Genomic DNA, 25371 nt, shown 5'->3' on the forward strand with positions numbered 1-25371 from the left:
AGGGGCTATTCCAACGCGGACCGGTAGGTGAGCTCACGGGCTCAACCTGAAAGAATTGTTAACACTAGCCCTAGCAAGAGCAGTGCTCCGCTGAATCTACTACTGGATCAGAATAGCGATCCATTTAGAAGATATGGCGAGAATCTCAGTGGGTTGTGTTTATGGGATAGTTCGTACGTCGAACTCTTTGTCGAAGTCGACGAGTTCGACGAGGACTGTGACCGGTACTTGAAGAGCCTATTAGCACCGTGAGTGGTTCGGGGGGATCCGACAAGACATGTTTTGGGCGACGGCGGCTTCGCTTTGCCCCGTCTACCTGGGTATATGTAGTTAGCGGTGGTCACGATAAGAGGGTTATCATGCCGCGCCGCTTTTCAAAGTAGCGTCCTGACGATTCCCTGACATATTTGCGTATCGGTTCTAGAACTTTTCCATTGAAGATCGGTTCTTGTATTAAATTGGTCGGTGTTTTTTTTCGTTACGGTTATTGTTCTTGCAATACAATGTATCAAGTTTTAACGAACAGTTGAATTACTGGTACCTATTAGCGGTCAACTTCTTTTTACCACCCTGTCACCCGCCCTCCTTCATCTACAGTGCTTTCTTTCTTCCCTGCTCCAACAAGCTATTTCTCGGGTAGTTCTTAAACGATTTTAACTCGGGTCTCAAGTTGAACAGCAGTATACATATTTGTCTGTGGTATTAACCGCTACTAGGTGAACCGCGGGATTGTCTGCCCATCATTCATTAAAAAAACCCAAGTCTTCTATTATGTCTGAATATATAACATGATTTCTATAACGAACTAAACTTTCTAAATAATCACAAAACGAACCGGTTCTATTAATACTTTACGACAACAACTTCAATCTTTTACTTTTGAATGAGCGAAATAAAAATAAGACGACAATTGCACCTATGAAAATTCCAACGATAACCGGTTTTTTTCCTTAATGTTTTTAGGGGGCATTTACCTTATTTCTATAAAGAGCTCTGTGATGTTGAAAATGAGCAATACGAACTATTACCATTTCGGACACCTGCAAACACTTTCTAAGTCCCCTATGGAATCTTGAAAATGAAGCGGTGTAACTTTTTTAAAAATAAATACATATATTTTAAAAATAATAGCCTAGTATTTATAATTCAAACATATCGTATTTATTTTCTTTTATTTTATATAGGTAGTTTGGTTAAACCAAAGTAAACTTAAAATTTGATACATCTTCAAGGGCTCGTTTCGTATTTATTGTTTTGCGATATTCAACTTTGAAAACCGTTCAAATGAAAACTTGAAAACAATTGTGAATTGTGCAAAAACATATGTGTAGCATATGCTACGAACGGGGTCCACGATGAAGAAACAACATTGTTTAGAATCGAGACCGCAAAATATATAAATTTGTGGAATTACGGCCGCTCCTCGGCAATGTTGTGAATCTACACGGGTCCTTACAATTTTCCTATTTGGTTTCTGTAGGCAGCAAGCACCTTGGTTGTGCTTCTGGCTAATGTGAAAGAACAATGTTGACCATTCATCATTTAATGGGTCACATGCTCATCTACCTTCGAAGTCTATAAATAACCCACAGTTATTGTGAATGTCGGTTTGACGGGTAGAATAATCGTTATTCAACAATCGTTCAACACATTTTTGACTGATGTCATTTCACAACTTAATCGACGATATACAAATTGTGATGCCTATGGGCTCCAATAACCATTAACCTCTGCGTGCTCATTTCAGATAATAATAATAAATAAGCACAAAAGTTCAGCAAAATATGTCTATTATGCTTCTAAGAACGATTTCTGTCCGATTTCGCATAAAAAAATAGACGGGCCAAATAATTTGGTAAATAAAAGAGTTGATTGTATTAATATCTGGTCAAAAAATTAACAGTTGAATCGCAAACCACTGTCGCTCATTTACCCAACCATCATATATATTTATATATATATATATATATATATCATTTATATTAATCATTTATAAAAATCGATATAGGTATATTATCTAACTCTGAAACGGCTGGGCAGATTTCGTTGAAATTTTCAGGAAATCTTCAGATTGGCCTGCCCGATGATCCTGTGATTCGTAGAAATCGGATCAAAGTCAAATGTAAGAACGACCAGCAAAGCGGGCCGAACTTGACTAGCATACAATATGTTAACATAAAACGGACACCGAGGCAAATTATTAATGCACTGTAATATTATCCTTAGTAGATACCCATAATTTTTTAGTTTTGCTATTCATTATTTCTAGCGATGTTAAAAGGGCCTCAAACAATCACTTCTCTACATCAGATTATGATTTCGTGAACATTGTTGTCCAGTGACAGAAGGACGAAATTTTGAGGTTTTTAAAAAAAATTTATCTATTGTTTTCTGGCTTGAGGTCTCTTAATCGTTCTGAATGTAAAACATTTTCAATGTCAACAAAATCGATTAGTTTTAGAAAAGCAAGGTAACTAAAGGCTTAAATTTCTATGTTCAAATTGCTCATAAGAAATCTAGATTCGTTCCGCTATCAGTCACATTTCAAAGAAATCATCAAGGCAGTATTTACTATAAAGTAATGACGGTCACGATGAACGGCTGGCTTGTTTCATCAAGTTATTAATTTTTACGGTTAAATTATTTTTTAATATTATAACTACAATTACCTACAAATGCGTGTGTAGGTATTTGATTTTATCCCTCCACAAGATCAGAACTCTTGTAATCATGAGGGACTGGCAAAATTCGAGTACGTCGGTATTCACAGATGTTTCGATTCCTTTGCTAAACTAGTATGTCTTTTAATAGTAAAATAGCTCTTATGGGTAATGAAATTGATCTCATAGCTCAATGTAAGCAAGTGGCATTCATGTCATTCACGCTCTTAAAGAAGGAAACCGAGCGTATTTATGTCGGATAACGCACAGTGAACAATTCAATAATCGTATTCAATATCCATATTTCCATACAATATAACGGTGTAATCGATTTCTTCAGTTAAGTACAGCAAAAGCTCTTTGTTCGCAGGGTATATGTTCCGTAAATATGCCGCGAATACAGTGATCGCGAATATGAAAAAGCGCTTATACAAAGTATATTCGGGAGCCGACTTAACCTAATAGGTGCATGGCTCTAATAAAAAATAAAAAGGATATTCGGTTGAATGCCTACATATTTGAATCCTTGTACTGCAATGTACTGATTTACCGATTAGATCCGCGGATAGTGAAAACGCAAATAAACGCAAATAAGCACCAATAAAGAGCTTTTACTGTATTGGCAAGGAATTGTGTAGTCTCATCCATAATTAGAGATTGTGTAGTGGTTTACATACACATCTTGTGTATTTTCTTCCGACGTCAACTTTCATCAAATTGTTCAAATTGTATTTTATCTGAACTATAAAAATACGGCAGGCGTAAAATGTATCACTTATTACTTAGTGCTAAATTAATTGATTTGTTAAATTTATTTCATTTCAAAATGCTCATATAGTGATAATAGTCTCTGAATATAATTGTTCTGACAAACGAAACTATGAAGGTATCTTAAATTTTTAAATTGTAATGGCATTTTTCTTGTTAGTGCTTAAGTAACTTTTTTGCATCTGAATAGATACATAAGTTGTGTGTTATTAGTAAGTTGTAATTAGCTTATTAAAGTTTAGAATTCAATATCTTTAAACATTGGAACCGAGAAATATAATTCCTCTGTTAACGTTGATTAATCCATTATTCTACTATAAAAACAATTCAAAGAAGAACCATTAAATTTTCAGAACTTTTTGTTTTATGTAATAAAGGAAGGTTTGAACTTTTAGGGCGAATTTGTTTTTTATACCGGGATATTAAATCATTTTTACGGGCCTTCAAATTGGTGGAAATACAATATCTTATGTATTCTTTTATTAGCAGTTTTTTAATATAAAACATACAAGTTTTAAATTATTATGTAGTATTGGATCCAGTCTACTAGTTCATTTGGCGCTTGAATTAGCTGTTTATATCAAAGATACGAATGTTTCCTTTATCACAAATCAGTTCCTACGAGAGACCTATGTTATAACAGATGAAACAAAAAGACACAACAGCATAGAGCAGTAGGGAATCAGTAATATTATTTTTACGTGGTCTATATGTACTTATTATATTATGATATTTAATTTTAAATTCAGATACCATAGGGGTATGAGTAGAAGTTCTCTTCACTAGCGTGCGAGTCGTCTCATCAAGCACGAATTATTTATTCCATAACATTGGATCTCTGGTCGAGCCGACTTCGTGAGGGACATCTGCTAAACGGACTATGAACAGCTCTGATTCATTTGTCATTACGTTGGCTTGATAAATTCTATGCTTACACTGCAATATAGGTTGTATGGTTATATGCTGGAGGGGAAATACTGGTTTGGCAACATGGTGTCGCACGCTACGGCTATTTAAGCAAACAACACACCCACTTTGCTTTATATTGTTCAGACTGGTTTTTAAAGAGGCAACTAAGGGCGCAGTTTCATGTGCACTTGAATTAATCTCTCTCGGTAATTATTATCAAACTAAGTTTATTTAAATTAAATTAAAGCAATTTATCTAGTGTGTACGCATTTCATTTGATTAAATTAGGAAAAATCCAGTGCATAGACATCCATACGTGTTATTCTAAGCATACTTTTTGAAGTTAAGCTTGAGATTTGGTGAGGTCATATTATGTATTACGGTCACAAAAGTCGTTTTACCTTTCAAACACACGATTGCTTCACAAAAAATAGGCAGAATACGTGATTTTCAGTTATATAAATATTCCAATACACATTTATAAATGAAGAGCCTAAAAACCGCAATTTGTGTATATAGAATTTGTTTTAATACCGCTAGGACACAAGTGCGTTAAAGTACACCTTAAGGTCACGCTAAAGTGCGTACTATTAATCTTAAAAGGCTTTGTTTGAATTGAACAGTGTCGGGTTGCGTTGCCTAGCGGTTCAAGTTAATGTGGTGCCAACCAAGGAAGCGAGCTTCTTGGATTAATTCAACCTCTGATTGTTGTTATTAACTTTGCCATTAATATTGTAGTAGCAAATTATATTCGTATAATTAAATGTCTAATTGCTATAAAACTTGATAGTCGGATAATACAAAAAAAAATATATTTGAATATTTTGCATAGTGCTGATTGGGTATGGATGGACATATGATGAGACGAAATGAAAATGAGGTTGGTGATACGTGAATTGGATGAAATGGATTGCGTGAAAGACGATATTTGTAAGAAGAGAGTGAGCGATGGTATGGTATATGATAGAGGAGTATTACTTCTGAACACCAAAAGGGTACCACAACCACATTCATTCATGCTAGTAGAGTCGTCACCTTTTTTCCAAATTTACGCATTAACTCCTATAATGATGTCTCTATCCAAGACTCGCCATTCTCAAGGAAACATCATTAACGTGAAAGCAAGTGGCTAGTTGTAAAACTAAACCAAAAAAAACATAGAATAAGGCTGTATCGACTGCACTTAGTGTGATAAAAGCGAGAGGAGTTCACAGTTAGATCGTCTACATAGATCAGAAATAATAAACAATCTATGCTAAAAAGGCTTAATTTATACTTCACGCTTTCCGAGCAGTTACCATTAACCTAAATTATTCTAATCATGACGTTCCTGTCGTCGGGACGTTGACCTCTTGTTGGTGACGTCATTCTTCTTCCATAGTGCCAGTGACGAATCGTTATTAAAGCCCATGAAAGGCTTGCCTTGACGCCGATGAGGCCTCGCCTTTTGTTTCCCCTGAAATTGATGCCGCTCCGGTTCCAGTTCCCTAGTGCCATAACCAGTGACATTTAATTAATTTTCATTCCCCGACAATAGTGGTATTTTATGATAACGACGCACACACAATTAATGATTTGCGAGTTTACGCTATTATTATTACAGCTATCAAATTACGAAGGAAGAATATGAATCCCACAATTATTAATAGTTTAAAGTCGCCTTTTGGTTTTGTGATGTTACAGTAATAACTAGCTCGCCCGGCAAACGTTGTTTTGCCATATAAATTATTTCTAGGACTGATTTGTAAATCTAAATCTTTCTCGAATCCACCTGAAGGTACACAGAAAATTTCATTAAAATCGGTCCAGCCGCGTAGGAGGAGTTCAGTGACAAACACACGCACAGAAGAAATATATATATATTAAGATCTACACTAGTAGCTTTATATTCAAACGCAGTAATATTTTAGGCGTTAAGACATATTGATGCTTTTTGAATTTATATATTATGTTGTGTCTAGCAAGTACTGTGACGTCATAGCGCCTGTCGTAGTTAAACCTTGCATACTTCGATTTTTCCTGTTTCAAATCTGCGGACGTATATTACGTGCTTAGAACGATGACAATTCGCATTGTGGTACTCGAACACAGCTGCGTCGTCTGAATCGAGGAAATAAAGCTTTTTTTATTTTTTTTATTGCATAGTTTTGTGGACGAACCCACAAGCCATCTGATGTTAATTGGTTACTGAAGCCCATAGACGTCTAAAACGTAAATGCCGCCAATCACCTTAAGATATGAGTTCTAAGGTCTGAGTATATTTAAAACAGCTGCCCCACCCTTGAAACCGAAACGCATTACTGCTTCACGGCAGAAATAGGCAGGGTGATGGTACCTCCCCGTGCGGACTCACAAGAGGTCCTACCACCAGTAATTACGCAAATTATAATTTTGCGAGTTTGATTTTTATCACACGATGTTATTCCTTCACGTGGAAGTCAATCGTGAACATTTATTAAGTACGTATTTCATTAGAAAAATTAGTACCTACTTGCCAGCGGGATTCGAACACCGGTGCATCGTTAGATACGAGTGCACCGGACGGACGTCTTAGGACGTCTTTTAGGCCACGACTTGATTTAAATAGATCTTAGTAGGAATGGGCTAACTAATTATATAAAATATAAAGCTTATAGATATGCAGTGTTGCGTTATTTTTTTGAAGTATGAAATTGCCGATTTGTACTGAAAAATGGAAATTCGTTTTTTTTTCTTCATGCAACATATTTATTTAATCAAAATATCTACCATTACTATCTATCTATACATTGATGCCATCTAATAGGAAGGTCATTTATGCCTTCCCGATAGAACTCTGGTAATTTGGATTCTACAAACTGTTTGAAAATATTTTGTACTGCCTCCTGAGAAGAAAACTTTTTATCACGTACACGTACAAATTGTCCAAATCACGAAAAGAATGGTAGTCCGTTTGAGCAAGGTCTGGCGAATACGGAGGGTGACGAATGGTTTGTAATTGCAGTTCCTATAGAGTTCTGGCTTCTGCTTTATAAGACTTCTGCTTTATAAAGCACAAGTCCGGCCTCGCGTGGAGTACTGCTCCCATCTCTGGGCCGGGGCTCCCAAATACCAGCTTCTTCCATTTGACTCCATACAGAGGAGGGCCGTTCGGATTGTCGATAATCCCATTCTCACGGATCGTTTGGAACCTCTGGGTCTGCGGAGGGACTTCGGTTCCCTCTGTATTTTGTACCGTATGTTCCATGGGGAGTGCTCTGAAGAATTGTTCGAGATGATACCGGCATCTCGTTTTTATCATCGCACCGCCCGCCACCGGAGTAGAGTTCATCCGTACTACCTGGAACCACTGCGGTCATCCACAGTGCGTTTCCAGAGATTTTTTTTGCCACGTACCATCCGGCTATGGAATGAGCTCCCCTCCACGGTGTTTCCCGAGCGCTATGACATGTCCTTCTTCAAACGAGGCTTGTGGAGAGTATTAAGCGGTAGGCAGCGGCTTGGCTCTGCCCCTGGCATTGCTGAAGTCCATGGGCAACGGTAACCACTCACCATCAGGTGGGCCGTATGCTCGTCTGCCTACAAGGGCAATAAAAAAAAAAGTTAAAACGGTTTCTCGTGCTGTATGAGGTCTCGTGTTATCATGGAGCAATAACGGTGAAGATCGATTCATGAGTAGGGGCTATTTTTCATTGCAAGTTTTGCTATCCTTGTTTGGAGTTTGGCACGTAGACATGCCGTTATTCCTTGGCCAGATCGGAGAAAGCTATAGTGCATAACACCATGCTGAGACCACCAAAAAGTTACCGTTATCTTTTTATTCGTAAGCTGTGCTTTAGGACACTGCTGCGGCGTTTGGCCTGGGGTCAGCAATTGCATTTTTCGCTTACGGTTATCGTAACCAATCCGTTTTTCTTCACATATCTCAATTCGATCCAATATTCCTTCATTTCTGTATCGATTCAAGAAGGCAACACAAATTTCAACATGCGTTTCTTTCTGCAGATCAGTCAAATCATGAGGCACCCGTTTTTCATATTTTTTATTTTATTGATTTGACGCAAATGAGTCAATATTGTTCGTAAAGTAACGTAAAACCATGGCGCTAATTCCTGGGTAGTTTGGCTCGGATCGACCTCCACCATCTCTTTCAATTCTCTCTCTCCAAACACGACATTGATATTGCGAGCTGTTTCTGCAGCGTTAGTTCCGCGTCGGAACTCTTATTCAAAAATGCTCGAATTTTCGAAGTATCCATCTTTCTTGCCTAAGCTGAAAAAAAAGCAACTGAAAGTCGATAATCGAAAGTTGCACATTTTTTAAAATAAGAACCTCATAGGTACCATTTGAAAAAAGTTTTACTCAAAAATCTCATACCATGAAGGTTCTATGTCTATTCGAAGTACCTATTACAATAAAACGGCAATTTCATACTTTAACCCCTATTGTTATGGATGTGTTCGGAAAGGCGCACCGTGATGCGCTGTGGGATTATGCTCATCCTTTACAACGCATTCATCTTTAGTGCGTTCATAGCATCCGTCCATTGCAAGTTTATCGGAATTTTATGAGTTTTTCGTCGGATCTTCTCAGTGGGTAGCGATTCCAATCTGATGGTAAATTCTGTGAAGCACTGCCAGAATTTTGGCAGAGGTGCTTCTTCGTATTATATAAAAAAAAACAAATGACGTCAAATCGACAGAACCGGCTGATTTGAGTACACTGAAAGGATGAGGACATCACAACGTGAATGCTGCCACCCACAATAAGACATGAATTCGAAGTCTCAATTGTCTCACCGAATCGGCTAAAATCGACAGGACTGTGGTACATAGCCGTGTGGGCTTAAAATGCCTTATCAACAATTACTATACACCAGATGGATTGTGAGCCCGTATATCCCGTAAAATGAAGTCGATTTAAGAGATTAATGTATTTAATATTTTTATAGCATAAATCGGTGGACTTTCACTGTATCTTTATTAAAACAGGGCTCTTGGGACGCTGTTTAATCATAAAAATACTAATTAATCAAAGATGCTTTGCTGGGGCTTCACATATATAACACTCGATAAATCTCAGGCAACTCGCATCATGTAATACGACACGGCAAGGCCCATCTGGGACGCGACAAGGGTCTGATGCGGGTAAAGTAACAAGACTAAACGGAAACTCTACACGGGAGAAGGTTTAATACACTGGTCTTGATCGTGGTACCATTAACCTAATGAAATGTTACACCGCAGTGATATCCTAAGAGCATTAAACCACTGTATCGCGTTCTCAAATATTAAATGTTTTTAATCGACTTAAAAAAGAGGAGGAGATTCTCAATTTGACTCTTTATCTTTAATGTGTGTTACCTCAGAACGTTTTTCTAGGTGAACCGATTTTGACGACTCACAGTTTATTTGAAGGATTTTTGCTCCTCATGCGTCCATTGACATGACATGACGCGAATGTCGTCATCGGCATTTAGCATGATAGATATCCTTTAGTCTCCGGGCGGTGTCTTTCTTGAACTGTTGTTATTGTTAAAATATTGAAATCCAATAATTGCGGGATGATAAAACGTCTAAGTTAAAATATGTATAAGTGAATATTTAAATCTACTATTCTTTTAATTTATTGTATCAAGAATGTATAGTTAGCTTTGTGATTTTTCATTATATTTTCAAGGCATGTATGGTTATTACATATTAGAAAAATTTGCCCGCCACGTCTGTCTGTATGTCTGTATGCTATAAACTTTAAACTATCGCACAAATTTTGTTATGATGTACACTAAAGGACGGAGTCTTTCATGAGGAATGTGTTTAAATCATTAAAGTTTTGTGTAAATCGTTCTGAAATGTGACAATGATTGTTGGAGATGTTGAAAAAAATAATACTGACTAAAAGTTTCACCGGCTTTCGCCGCGTAAACCAATAGAGTAATATTATGATAACAAAGTATCGGTATAATTATTATTAATTTAAAGTAAAGCAACTTTATGTTACATACTACTGTTTTACATTATTATTTTAAATTAAAGCAACTTTTTTGGAGTAGTAGTGAGATTTTTACATGTGTTTTTTGTTACATTTCTGTTTCGAAAGTATTATGCTCTATTACCCATCCGAAACCGGGGCGGGTTGCTAGTATTATAACAATGCAACTTTTAATCGTAATATTTGTGATATGTGTTTGATTAGTACATTATCTCGTTCATTAGTCGGCCCGTCAGATAAGATATTACTGACGTAATTTACAGCCTTTGCTAGTAAATGTTTCGGTTAACCTTACTAACGTTCTGATAATCAAAGTTTTAAAAAATACAGGACCATCAGACGCTTCATCTTATACTTTTAAACGAGAAATTCTTATATATAATCTGAATCTCTGAAAGGGCTCCAACGATTTTAATAAAATTTAGTATACAGGGGATTTCGGGGGCGAAAAATCGATCTAGCTACGATTTATTTTCAGAAAATGTTGTTTTATTCGTGTTTTCAATAATCAACTCTTCCCGACATCTATTGGCGAATAATAATACTATTTTTCTTAATTGAGGGCAACTAACAGCTTTAAAGAAACAAGATGGCGCTATAAAAAAAAAATCATCTTCTAGTAGAATATTATACTGTTTGATAAATAATGAAAACGCTAATAAAACTTTTACGACCATTCTTTTTGGGATTGTTTAGGATCGACTGAACAAAATTTAATGCCTGAACTCGTATACCTAATTTAACTAAACTAGATTAGTATAGGACTGAAATTAAAAGTAATTTCGTTAAATATGAATGCTTTCCTAAACTACGTGTGTGTTAATTAAAAAGGGTTTACACTCTCGTCAATTAACTGTTCAAGACAACAAAGGCCTTTAATAATAAAAGAGATTTTGCTGGAATACGAACAGGGTACAGATAAATGAGAAAAAAAAACGGCCAAACCAATTTAGAATTGCCCTTGTAAAGCTAAAATAACAACGTTTTATTCGTAAGAGAAATTGTTACCAATATGAAGGTTGGTCTATGTTACTGGATTAAACAAACGTAACGAGGCTTGTAAATTCGGTAATGGAAAATGTACGCATTATTACGTTTCTGTATTTATTCATCCAAGAGTCACTGTAATTTCTATGTTATTAATTTAATATTAACATTTGTTTTTATAGCTAAAGCAAAGAATCCGAGAACCGTTGAATTCCCAGAAAGATAACAGGGCTGATTTATAAGTAGAAGGTTATTCATTTATTTTCTTTCTTTCTTTCGGGATATTATGATATCAAAAGATACTTAGTGAAAATACGACAGATACAGAGTTTACGGTTTAGTCACCGCTTTATTAATTTCGTTTAAGATTTTTTTTAAATTTCCTTCTAAGATACATGGCTAAGGGTTATTCGCCTAACTTCCAATGGATTGCTAACTACCGTCAAATGTTTTATATTTATTTATTAAGTTCTTTAAAATTTTCCGAACTTTATGCTGAACTGGCACTACAGGCTCGTATAAGAGGCGGACTTGGAGACGTACTAACCAGTTAGAGTAAGAAGTACATTGTGGACTTTAATTCAATGGCTTAGTGCACTGACATTCAGTTTATCAACACGCTCTAAATAGTAGTGCTAATAATTTCATAAAATCTAAATACTCGTTAAATTCAAAAGTTTCCTGTGTCAAAAAAATCCTGTGTCTCATCCAATAGTCAAATTGAAACTTTTTATTCTTATCGATATGTTTTAAGGATCATGCATTAACTTGTTGGAATCAACCCATGAAAAGGGATAAGAATACATAATTTCTATCGAGAATCCTCCCCCCCTGAGTGCTTTTGATAGCTATTTTGTGCGATCAAGAAAATCCTAATCCGATAAAAACAAGTGTAGCGCAAGTCATAGGTGGCCCGTTGGTATGACGAAAATTGTTTCATTCTTTTCTCTGTTTATTGCATTCGAGAACCCGAGAGGGAGATTTTTGAAATTGAAAATCATAACGAAAAGATTGGATATAACAAGAATTCTTTGTTACAGTATATGGTTAAATATATAATAATACAATTACACGATTGAAAACTCGAGAGAGAATAAAATCATATAGATATTTACATATTGAAACTTACATATCTAACTCTAGTACAAAATCTGAAACACTAACACCTTTTATTTTAAATTTAGTGTTCAGATAAATATGATAAAAAATGTATATGATATATACTAGACCGTAGATTTTTGACCTCTCAAATTGGGATTGGCTAATATTGGAGTTCTATTAACGCAACGGGCTGGCAATGACCGAATTGTTCAAATGTTGATTCAGGACAGAGGGGTGTCCTCTGTGCCGTGTATTTGAGTTCAAAAGTCACTTCAACTGTTGATGACTTTGAGTGGCGCTGGCCGAAACATGTGAACAAAAGCTCATTTTCAAGTTTCGAGTAAGTTTAAAACTCATCAATGCGATGCATTGTACGGCGAAGTCTTTCAGACTTTGAATGAAGTAATAAAAGAAAGTCTTGTGGACTAACTATGTTAAATACAAATTTAGCTAAAGTATAAAAAAAAAAGTTTTTCAATAACCAACCAATTGAGAACAGTTGCCGATAAAAACAATTTTAACATATTCAACAATTCACATAAGAACAACTTACTGAACCTTAAAACGAATGACCGACCAACTAAAAGTAGTTTTTTTTATGTATTGACACATTTTTTATTGTTTTTATTGCGTAGACAGTTGAATGAGTTCACGACCCTCCAGGTGTTGAGTGGTTATCGGACCTCATGAACATCACCACGAGAATTCTATCACCCACCTTAGGCCATGAGGTCTATGTCTCAATTGTATAGTATCACGAGTGTCCCACTCTTGCACATTGCTATATTGTAAATACATAAATTGCTTTGCGATAGAAATATGGTTCCTATCCCTGCGGGCTCACAAGACGTCCTTACTAGTAATTACGCATACTATATAACATAATCGAAAATATTCGATTTTCATTAACATATTATTATAAAACACGAACATAACTGAATACGTCAACAGGAAAAATCTATTCGATAGATCAAAGAGGCAAATATCCGATTTAAATCTAATATGACTGGAAAATAAAGTCACACTCTGGTTACTGGCATCTTTTTAATTTTCTTATGATATTTGATCTCTAAAGTATTGAAACTCAAACTTTGACAATTTGTCAGTTTTTTTAATTCATATATTTAAATTATGAACTCGTCTTTGGTTTTCACACCCAAGCGCTAAATCGATTTTGATTAAATCGTGTGGGAATGGATAACTTTTTCTATTTTTTATTGCTTAGGTGGGCGGACGAGCTCACGGCCCACCTGGAGTTATGTGGTTACTAGAGCCCATTAACATCTACAGCGTAAATGCCGCCACCCACCTTAAGATATGAGTTCTAAGGTCTGACTATTCTGATATAGTTCACGATTGACTTCCACGGTGAAGGAATAACATCTTGTAGCAGAAATCAAACCTGCAAAATTATTATTTGCATAACAACAGGTGATATATCGTCTTGTGAGACCGCACGGGTATATATCACCACCCTGGCTATTTCTGCCGTCAAGCAGTGAAGGGTGGGACAGCAGTTGAACCCAAAGGATTCTGTTACCCCTAAGGTGTCAATGGTTAGGAAAATATACTAATAATACTTAATAGTAAGTAAGTAATTGTGGATAATTATTGTAAAATTTATATATTCAGCTAACTAACCTAACTAACATGGGCTTCCAGTTTCCAAATCAGGATTTTTATTGATCAGTTTTCAAATTTATCTCATTTCGGATAAAATGTACGCGGGGCACGCGGTCCTACATTTTATTTGACTATACAGGAAACCTGAACTTATGCGACCCGACTAAACCAGTAACGTGACAGAGAACGGACAACCTAAATCGATGTACCGTAGATTTTAGAAGCACACTAACAGAAGACATTGTTACGCGCTGGGGGTTCGGGATAAATAAAAATTCTATCGAATTACAAATTGAAACTGTACAATTAGAACACACACAGAACACTTTAAAATTCTCAATTAGCTTCTTCAGTCGATCCGTTCGCCGTTTCGCTTCGTGTAGTTCCGATTACGAACTGACTGCGTGCCATCTCTGCCACGCTTTTAAAGTCGAGACAAAATTCCCAGAATCGTCGGGAATATTCCACAAAAGTCAAGTATTGTATGTTTCCGCTATCTGACAATAGATGGCGTTGTACTCCTCGAGCGTTCTAGGTGTTACTGGATCCTAAGATATTCGTTTGGCGACTCAGCGATAGATGGCGTTACTCTTACCGGCGTAACAATATTATGAAATTTCATCTCTAAATCTTTTTTTGATGAGCTGGTGAGGTAGCCGATATTGAAAAAGTATTCAAATTCAAATTCAAAATCATTTATTTCAACTTAGATGTCAGTATGACACACTTGTTGAATGTCAAAATACAAATAACAATGTTAACTCTACCACCGGTTCCAAAAAAAGCCACAGTCCTGAGAAGAACCGGCGAAACAAACTCGGCGGGCTTCTTTTTTTGTTTTTTTCTCAAATATTTTCTTTTTTTTAAATAAATAAAAATATTTACAATAAAAGAAAAAACAAGACAAAAAATACAATTTAAAAAAATAATATAATAATGAAAAATAAAAAGGCCAGGAGCGAGCGCCTCATTCCCACGTAGTGCCATCTAGTAAATAATCCTTAACTTTATAATATGCCTTGTTGCACAAACGTTCCTTAACAGTTTTCTTAAATCTATGAACAGGTAGTAATTGAACGTTTAGTGGGATCTTGTTGAAAAGCTGTACACCCAGCCCCCTAAAAGACAGTTATATATTGTATCTCGTTAGATTAAGGGGATTGAGAGGTGAAACAATAAAATACATAGTTTTTCATAATCAAATACAACTAACATTACATTAACTTCCATTTTTGCGTACGATATCACGGAACCCACCTCTGTTCGTTTATAAAAACACGCGTTCATCTTTTTTATATTATGCTAATAAGATTATTATTCTTAGAAAAGCCTCTTAGTGTAAAATGATTGCGGGAGTTTTCTCGCGCGTGTTCGTAAAACAATCTGTTTATGATCACAAGAATATTAAGCGAAATTGAAAGTACAGCTTTTGGTTTTCCTTATTTCTTAAATCTGCAATATGGAATTGCAGATTTTCTTATCTAAGTTTTACATGGAGTTTTCAAATAGCAAAAAAGAGAATCCCTACAATTTCGTCTAACATACTACCTAACCTACCCATGTGTCTGGCACGTTTAACTTAATATTATACAATTGTGTTGAGCCTCCGACGGGGCTTGATATCATCCGAGTCCGGAGGCCGAAGGTCTGGTCTCGTTGTGGATTTGATACAAATACAAATTTGATATTTTTTTTATTGCCTTTGTAGGCAGACGAGCACACGGCCCATCTGATGGTGAGTGGTTACCGTCGTCCATGGACTTCAGCAGTGCCAGGGGCAGAGCCAAGCCGCTCGCTGCCTACCGATGATTTGATTTGATTTATATTTATATCAGACGAACGGATGAAAGGCGATTGCATTTAGCAGAGATGCGAATGTTGCGATAGATGTGTGGAGTAACGAGAATGGATAGAATACGGAATGAATATGTTAAAGGAAGTCTGAAAGTGGCACCTGTGACAGAGAAGCTGAGAAGTGCGCGTTTGGGATGGTATAGACATGTGATGAGACGAAATGAAAATGAGGTTGGTAAGAGAGTGTTAACTATGAATGTGGAAGGATATAGAGGAAGAGGTAGACCTAAGAAGAAATGGATGGATTGCTTGAAAGACGATATGGGTAAGAGGGGAGTGAGCGAAGAAATGGTATATGATAGAAGAGTATGGAAGGAGAAAACATGTTGCGCCGATCCCAGGTGGCTGGGAGAAGGGCAGGATAATGATGATGATAACGGCTGTAACAGCTTCCACTCGAGGTGGCTGGATCGGTCCTTGCGAAGTAGGTGAAACGTAGCCGTAGTTATGTTTATACCTTCCGGCTGATGTAAACGATAACGAGTCTCTACTTCGAATGTTAGCTGCATCGCGACAACCAAAGGGATCCAATGAACACAATGGAGCAGAGGCTCTCCACTTGTATGGGGGAGCAGTGTCGTGTCTTTGTCGGTTAAATAGAATCTGACTTTTTGTCAATTATTTGTGTAGTGATGAGTCATAATAGGACGATACGAGACGGTAGAGTCGCAGGAGATGATGAATCGTGACAGAGGCCTCTCCCTCACTATACCCGTTCTGAAGGCAGAAAAAGGGGTTACAACAAACTCTAGTTCCTGAGAGAGGCGGACTCCTTAGGAACTCCGGTTTGGGGCAACCGGCAACCACAAAGCCGCGCCACATAGATTAAAATTAAGCAGTGATCGGCGTAGAAAAAAAGAAATTTCTTTTTTATTAGAGAATCTCAAAATGAACCATTTATAAAATGTTATCAGTACAGCTTAAAAACATCAATAGTCTATTTTTTGTTTAAAAAATTTGTAATATTCTCAATCCAATGTTGGTCTTATAATATATTTACCAACGAAATTATAAGTAAAATGTTCACTACTTTGATTGAGATCTAATACATAACTTGTTCTAATATAATAAGTTATTCCATTAAGTTGATTGATCCAATGTCTTTACGATAATACAAGAAAATCTTGAATTACTTACTAATTTTTTTATTTTTTATTTACACTGCTTTTGGTTGACTGGTAGAGAATGCTATAGGCATTAAGTGTAATAAATACATAAATAAATCTTAAACAGCTCTCTGTATTAGACAAATCATTGAATTGTTTTTCTTGTACCGATTGGTAGACGATATCGACGACCACCTGTTGTTAAGTGGTTATCAGATTTAGACCGCAACACGAATGTCGCTACTCACCTTGAGACTGAAACTGAAGCCGGAATTGTTAAGTAATAACCGCTATTCAGCCCTTAAAGCTGAATCGCATGATTGCTTCGCGAGAGAAACACACTAGACGGAGGATTTCACCTTTGTGGACCCATAGTCCATTAGAGATTAAACAAAATTCTACCTCTCTGATTTGAATTAAATAATATTATTCCTTAATCGTGAATGTGGGTCGTAAATATGTGTTAACAATATAACTTGGTATTTATATAGAAATATCGGTAATAGCCACATTTTTTTAACCTTCACACAATATGAGTTATTGAAATGAATACCCCAAACTACCCTTTTTTTTTGCTTAGATGGGTGGACAAGCTCACAGCCCACCTGGTGTTAAGTGGTTACCGAAGCCCTTAGACATCTATAACGTAAATGCCGCCACCCGCCTTGAAATATGAGTTCTAAGGTCTCAGTATAGTCACAACGGCTGCCTCACCCTTCAAACCAAAACGCATTACTGCGTCACGTTAGAAATAGGTAGGGTAGTGGTACCTACCCGTGCGGAGTCACAAGAGGTGAACCTTGTGACTCCAGGTACCAGTAAACTTTTTACGACTAAGTGAAAAACTAGCATGGAGGCATTTAAAGTCCATTCGTATTCATTCTATTTTGCTGTAGTAAATTTCGGTATCCCGACAAAGGACAGTACAACAGTAGGTACTAAAAAACTGTTCCGAACATGAGGTACTTCTAACAGTGCAAAATTTGAAAAAATATACGTAAAAAGTCCAGTATAAAGGTTATATAATAAAAAAACAACATTTCCACCTTCAGCAGCACCAACCTAATAGTATTTGTGCGGTGTGGACGCAGGAAGCACCATACGAGACGAAATCCACCAGAACTCCCAATATAAACCATACGCTTAGTATGATTAGTATTCGTATAGTAGTCTGAATGTAGAAAAAAGAGGTAAAAACGCAAAAAAACAATTGCATACAGCTCAAATTCAGGTCTCCAAAAGGTATTCTCAAAAAAATGGTCTTTTGGGGAGTTTAACGACGGAGGGAAGATCGTCCACCGAGCGGGTGATATTGCTCGGTAGACCGACGCGACGGTCCGAATGTTGTTGTTCGGAACTTGTATATATGCGCTTTATCTTGAAAATGTCGTAAGCGAGATTCAGGCATCTGTCAATTATCTTGCGTTGTATGATGGCTACCCGCCACAATCTCAATACTTAAGTAAAATAATAATAGTATAAGCTTTATTTATATATGTTAAAATATATGTTACTAGAGTCGGTTTATGATTTACATTTTTGTTCCCAGTTCTGCCTTCGACAACGTGAAGAAATCGAAAGTCGCAATTAAGAAAATATCTCCATTTGAACATCAAACGTATTGCCAGAGAACATTACGGGAAATCAAAATTCTAACTCGGTTTAAGCACGAAAACGTAAGGAAATATCCGTGTCATTGCTGAATCATTCGTTATGGCTTTTTACATTATGCGATTTAAATGGGAATGTTCGTTTACAGATTATCGATATACGAGATATTTTAAGAGCTGAAACTATTGATCAAATGAAAGACGTATACATCGTTCAATGCTTGATGGAGACCGATCTTTACAAGCTGTTGAAGACCCAGGTACGTTAAAACTATATATCCGAAAGAAATTGCGCAACTAACATACACTAGGGACATTGTTAAAGGCCAAAATGTTATGTTCAATGTTAAGTTAATACGTACTGAAAACTTAAATAACGCATATATGTTAATGATTAAAAGTGATTTGTGTAAAACTAGATTACTCGTATATATTCATCGGACTTTATAAAATGATATTTGACTTTAAATAATCGAATATATTTTTTCATTTGCCTTCTTTGTTACAGAAATTAAGTAACGATCACATCTGCTACTTCCTGTATCAGATCCTTCGAGGACTGAAATATATTCACTCTGCAAACGTCCTCCATAGGGACTTGAAGCCTTCTAATTTACTACTTAATACCACGTGCGATTTGAAGGTAAGAAATTATTCGATTTTGTATGTCACTCGCAACGATCTACTTTGGGAATAATAAATTATTGAAATAGCTTTCCTATTATTAGAGAGGAAGAACGAATGTTGTATTTTGTATTCAATGTTGAATGCAATATACATAGTATAAATTCTTCTTCTTCGCAATCGTGTCACTCTTGACAGAGTGGTCGTGATCGTCATGTAGTGTTGGAGTGGGCAGACTTGATGCGTCTCACGATGTCCCGCCATCCCTTCCAGCTCGAGGCCATACTACTGCACTCATTTAGGGGAACTCCCATTGCAGTTTTAATTTGGTCGATCCACCGGATTGATGACCTCCCCGCGCGGTCTTGTGTATATATAAATATTATAGATTATATATAGAATAGAAAGTCGTCAAACATCAAAGTCGTAAGTACCTTGAATTCAACCACAAATCTGAATCGTTAAATTTATAAAACGATCGTATGATGGAAGACGTCGTACAAATCTCAAAGTACCCTACAAAAGGGTATATAAATTTGAAATCTTTCGGAAATGGCGCGTCGTGATGACGAAGCCTTTTAATGTCGCACGGGATGTACGTTGAAGTAACGGTCGACGATTTTGCTATAAAACAATCATGATAAGATAAAACTAAATGCTAATTGTGATATTTTTTAGATTGTTATTTTGAAGCTAAATACGGAAACGGCGTAATTTGAACTAAATGTTGCCGAACACGAGGCAGCGAGGCGTGACAAAGTGCCACGCTAAGTTTTTACGATGTCATTCCGTGTTGTCGATCGATAGCGCTCTAAAGGACTATTTATACGTCTCCAGTGGCTATTTTAATGTTCATAAACGAAGAAATATCACTAAACTAGTACTTTATTGTGAGACGTTTATTGATACGTATGAAAGAAGAACATTGTATTTCGTTGTTTTATTTATTGTACGAGAGAGAGAGAGAGAGAGAGAGAGAGAGAGAGAGAGAGAGAGAGAGAGAGAGAGAGAGAGAGAGAGAGAGAGAGAGAGAGAGAGAGAGAGAGAGAGAGAGAGAAAGAGAAAGGGAGATTAATACTACTTACATTTGAGTCCATATAGATGATTGGATTATCGAAAATCCTGTATTATGTTATTATACTGTATATAATCCTAATTTCACTTCATGCGAGCTTTGCAACCTCTCGGTCCACTGAGAGGCTTTGGTTCTCTCTGTATTTCGTGCCGTAATATCCACAACGAATACTTTGAGGAATTATTTGAAATGTATGTTTTGCATTTGCATCAATTGCCATTGGAGTAGAGGTTATCTCTACTATCCGTGGGCTTTCGGAGATATTTTAGGCTTTGGAGTGAAAAAAACTTACTGGTGGTAGGACCTCTTGTGAGGCCGCTGGGGTAGGTACCACCACCCTACCTATTTCTGCTGTGAAGCAGTAATGCGTTTCGGTTTGAAGGGCAAGGCAGCTGTTGTAACTATTCTGAGACCTTAGAACTCATATCTCAAGGTGGGTGGCGCGTTTACGTCGTAGATGTCTATGGGCTCCGGTAACCACTTAACACCAGGTGGGCTGTGAGCTCGTTTACCCATCTAAGCAATAAAAAAATAATGTAATAAGTGTTTTTGAAAAACGAAAACATTAATGTTAGTGTTCATATTAAAATATATAGTAATAATTGGGGTCTGAAAACATTAAAATATGCAAGCAAAGTCACATTTTAATGTAAAGATACATGAATAGCAAAAACTCCGTTCGTATACTGAAACGGGAGAACTGTGTGCTTAGTGCGAGATTTTTAACGTTTTCGATAGCGTAAAAATTAACCCAGTTTTGTATGCAGTTGGAACAGCGCCCCTAGCGGCAAACGTACGCAAACAATCCCATTCCATACAAATATGAGCTAACTTTTACGCTATCGAGAACGTTAAAAAACTCGCACTAAGCACATTGAAGCGTTTAAAGTATTCGTTCGGCTCGGCAATAAAATACGTTTAGACTCTAATAAATTTGGATCGCCCATTCATAGATATCGTCCAAAGTCATATTGTTAAATATTATGGAAGATATCGAAGAGATATTGTATACTTTCCGTCATTGACAAGCTTTAGGCCAGGTTTTGTGTGCAGATTATTAAAAAAAAGAAACTTGAAACAGATCTCGGCCGGTCATAGTATTCTCTGTGCTACGGGTACCACAGACTGACATACGTACTTACATACGTTTGAATATATACATATATAGACAATAGACACCCAAACAAAGAGCAGACAAACCTGTTTATCACTCGAATGCTTGTCAAATGTGGGTATCGAACCCACGAGCCTCGTCGCTACAGTCAGGAGGGCTGACTACTACACCACCGAGTCACTCGTAACATAAATATATCTATGTTTCTACATCATGTAGTTTCAATTTATAAAGCGCGTGCTGATCGAATTATTTTTATCGTTTCATATATTATAACTTAATACAGGCGATAAACAGTCAAACATTATTAGAACTGTTCAGAATAAAGAAGATATACGGATTGTAATTCCAAGCTGTGCAGACAAAACATTAAATTAAATAATGACGTCATTTTCCAAAGCCACCTAAAGAATTCTATAGCCAATACACGTTTTTTCGGAAATGGACAGTGAATCCGCATTGAATCGCACGTCAACCGAAAACGTCCTAAATATCGCAATCGTGAATATGCTGACTTCAATTATTTATCCAAAACACTTCTTTAAAAATTCGTTTCATACGACAAACAGACGTAAACACCAAATGACGTCAATCATGGGCTTAAATTGCAATACGTATTGTCTTTGCTTTGCTTCGATCTATATAAAAACTGCTTCTGTCATTATCATAATATGGTTGTAAGTTAATATATGCGGTGGTACCAACTATTACATGTTATACAGTTACATTCCAGAGTTTTTGTAAAAAAAAATTGTTATTGCATAGATGGATGGACGAGCTCACAGCCCACCTGGTGTTAAGTGGTAACTGGAGCTCATAGACATCTACAACGTAAATGCCCATCTTGAGATATAAGTTCTAAGGTCTCAAGTATAGTTACAACGGCTGCCCTACCCTTCAAACCGAAACGCATTACTGCTTCACGGCAGAAATAGGCAGGGTGGTGGTACCTACCCGAGCGGACTCACAAGAGGTCCTACTACCAGTAATTACGCAAATTATAATTTTGCGGGTTTGATTTTTATTACACGATGTTATTCCTTAACCGTGGAAGTCAATCGTGAACATTTGTCGAGTACGTATTTCATTACAAAAGTTTGTACCCGCCTGCGGGATTAGAACACCGGTGCATCGCTTCAACACGAATGCACCGGACGTCTTATCCTTTAGGCCACGACGACTTCAAGAAGACCTTATGTCACACGACTCTAATTTTTATCACAAAATGCTTGAAGGCGTGTTTCTTGACATTGGAAGCATCAATAAATCTATTTTTTGCTAAAAACTATCAATATACATAATGGTAATTTCACATAGAGTGCTTTTAATTTGAGAATACATAATACATATTATACAAGTATGTATGTATTTTACTATATTTTATGGAAACAAGCTGTGCCGACTCTGTCTAATAGTACAAAGGACAAAAAAGTCTAACAATCACTTTAGCTTACGGTATCTATATATTTATTTCCGTATGTTTGGAATTCAAAATGTAATTCGATATGGCAGAACTTTGGAGTGCTTACAGTGTACATTAATAAAAGACAGGGTTGGTAAATCATTCGCATCGATGGTACGTCAGAAAATTCCGCTATCGTAGATTTTTGACTGTCTTGCCAATGTTTTAGCATATCAGTCGAATGTTTTCAGAAGTAAGGTATCATTATAAACATCACGCTTATTAAACAATAGTTCCATTTGCCTACTATTACTATAATAGCTAATAAGCTCAGCACTAAAAAGGTTAAAGTCAGGTCCAGCCAAAAACGATTACATGATTCCAACGACCAATTCAATTACGTTTAAATAATCCAAATATGCACTAATAACTACTTAATGTTGGCCGCGGCGCCATCAAAGCGGGCTCTCGGCCCGCTGAACGAGGGAACCGGTGGTCGTGTCGCTGGCGGCCACCGGTCCGGCGTCCGTGGGACGGTGGGATGGATGTAATGTGCTCTGCGTCAACCCTGTCCCGCCGTTTCAATAGCCCCGACTGGGCTCCGGCCCGGTCCGAGGTAGGGCGCCGGCTGTAAGCGGCAAGAGTTTTTAGTGAGGTTCAACTCCCACATACCCCACCTGCCGCGCGGCTGGGGATCCGGCGATTTTCTCCTGTGGAAAAAATAAATAAAATAACTACTTAATGTGCACTCAGTATCGATCGCAATAACCTATGTCTAAATACATCGGACGAGTTATTATATTACGAGTAACCTCAATCAAAACAGTAAAAGTAATACATATACCAAGCAGTACAGTTCTCCCGAGAGTACTATAGATGTTTTACGGTAGATGATTCTAGAAATAAAAAATTCATAGGTTCTTCAGTGTCTTACCAACCGTTAATCCTGAGCAATGTATTACGGCAACGTCGAAGCTCCTCGAGATCTCAGCTTTTCGAGTGAAGGGGCTCGTTACAAGTACTTTTCACGTTTTGGTTCGAGCGAATACAATTTCTTTGCATATTTTGTTTTTTAAAACTCGGGTATACTTTAGTGGAAGCTCAGTAATTTTTTCGTTGCTGTTATAATAATAAGTTGTTTTGTTTTTCTTTTGCGAAAACAATAAACAAAAGAATTAAATTCTGATCTACTCCTATTTTAAATATTCTTAACTTATCTTTTTTTTGTAACTTTTTTTTATTGCTTAGATGGGTGGACGATCTCACAGCCCACCTGGTGTTAAGTGGTTACTGGACCATAGACATCTACAACGTAAATGCGCCACCCACCTTGAGATATAAGTTCTAAGGTCTCAAGTATAGTTACAACGGCTGCCCCATCCTTCAAACCGAAACGCATTACTGCCTCACGGGAGAAATAGGCAGGGTGGTGGTACTTACCCGCGCGGACTCACAAGAGGTCCTACCACACGTAAAAGTACTGATCTACACCTGTTTTAAATATTTTTAACTTATCGTTTTTCTTTTTGTAACTTAGGATTGCTTTGTTAATTTTTTTTATTTTATTGAACAGATTTGCGACTTCGGTCTGGCGCGAGTTGCGGATCCTGATCACGATCACACCGGTTTTCTCACGGAATACGTAGCCACGCGCTGGTACCGTGCTCCTGAAATCATGCTCAACTCAAAGGTATATGGTCTATAATATTATTATATCGAGAGGTGAAAGGCTATTTGGTTTAAGGGACATTTTTGTAACTTACATGAGAGATATTGAAAGTTTAAAATTTGTAAAACAAATTATAATAAACAGTGCTTTAGCTATTTGATTGAAGTAAACTTTATTAAAGTTCAATTAAAAACATCGAATTGTTGATGTCAATATCAAATAAAACGAACCTTTAATTACAAAGATAAATGATGTCGCATATTAAGCGAAATGTCGTTCAAACCAAATAGTTTTTTACCACACAATATAGTTCTGCTTGTTGTATCATGATGAAAACTGATAAATAATAATTTTCGAATGAAATGCTGAACGTACTTCGTTTGTTTCTAGTGAAAAATCGCGTTACAAGTTTATAAGAAAGACAAAACGTAAGAAAATATCCGTGAATTCGTTTGAAATCCACTTGAACAAATAATTCAGATTACAAGAATGATTTTGAACAGCAAACATTGATAATACACTAAATATGTTATTCGATAACACCGTAATACGTTACTATGTATGTGATATTAAACGCGACGCGTAATGCGCCTGTATCGATGACGAATTGTATTTTTGAATGTTTGTTAAATGAATCATTGTTTTACTTATTAAGGCTAAGCGTAGACAACAATAGATATTATGGCCCGAATTATTTAAATTTTCTCTGGTTTTTTTTTTTATTGTCCTTGTAGGCAGACGAGCATACGGCCCACCTAATGGTTCAGCAATGCCAGGGGCAGAGCCAAGCCGCTGCCTACCTTTTTTTTTTTTTAAATCTTGTCTATGGCCTAGGCCGCACTACGGTGAAACCGCAGCGGTTATTAACCGTGTGAGTTTATGAAACACGAAAACGAATA

General features: G+C 36.7%; 1 protein-coding gene across 2 annotated transcripts in view; it reads left to right on the forward strand.

The window, feature by feature from the left end:
* rl (Mitogen-activated protein kinase rl) overlaps nt 1-25371 on the forward strand; it is a 45295-nt gene that overhangs the window by 5095 nt on the left and 14829 nt on the right. For both annotated transcript variants that reach the window (XR_016323634.1, XM_028182308.2), the window contains exons 2-5: nt 18528-18654; nt 18738-18848; nt 19097-19231; nt 24377-24493. Coding sequence is in view for 1 of the 2 variants with exons in the window: in XM_028182308.2 (XP_028038109.1) it covers nt 18528-18654; nt 18738-18848; nt 19097-19231; nt 24377-24493 (490 nt within the window). In the remaining variant the exon portion in view is untranslated. The remainder of the gene's footprint in view (nt 1-18527; nt 18655-18737; nt 18849-19096; nt 19232-24376; nt 24494-25371) is intronic.

This window comes from Bombyx mandarina, chromosome 10, assembly GCF_030267445.1.
Source record: "Bombyx mandarina strain Sakado chromosome 10, ASM3026744v2".
Lineage (NCBI taxonomy): Eukaryota > Metazoa > Arthropoda > Insecta > Lepidoptera > Bombycidae > Bombyx > Bombyx mandarina.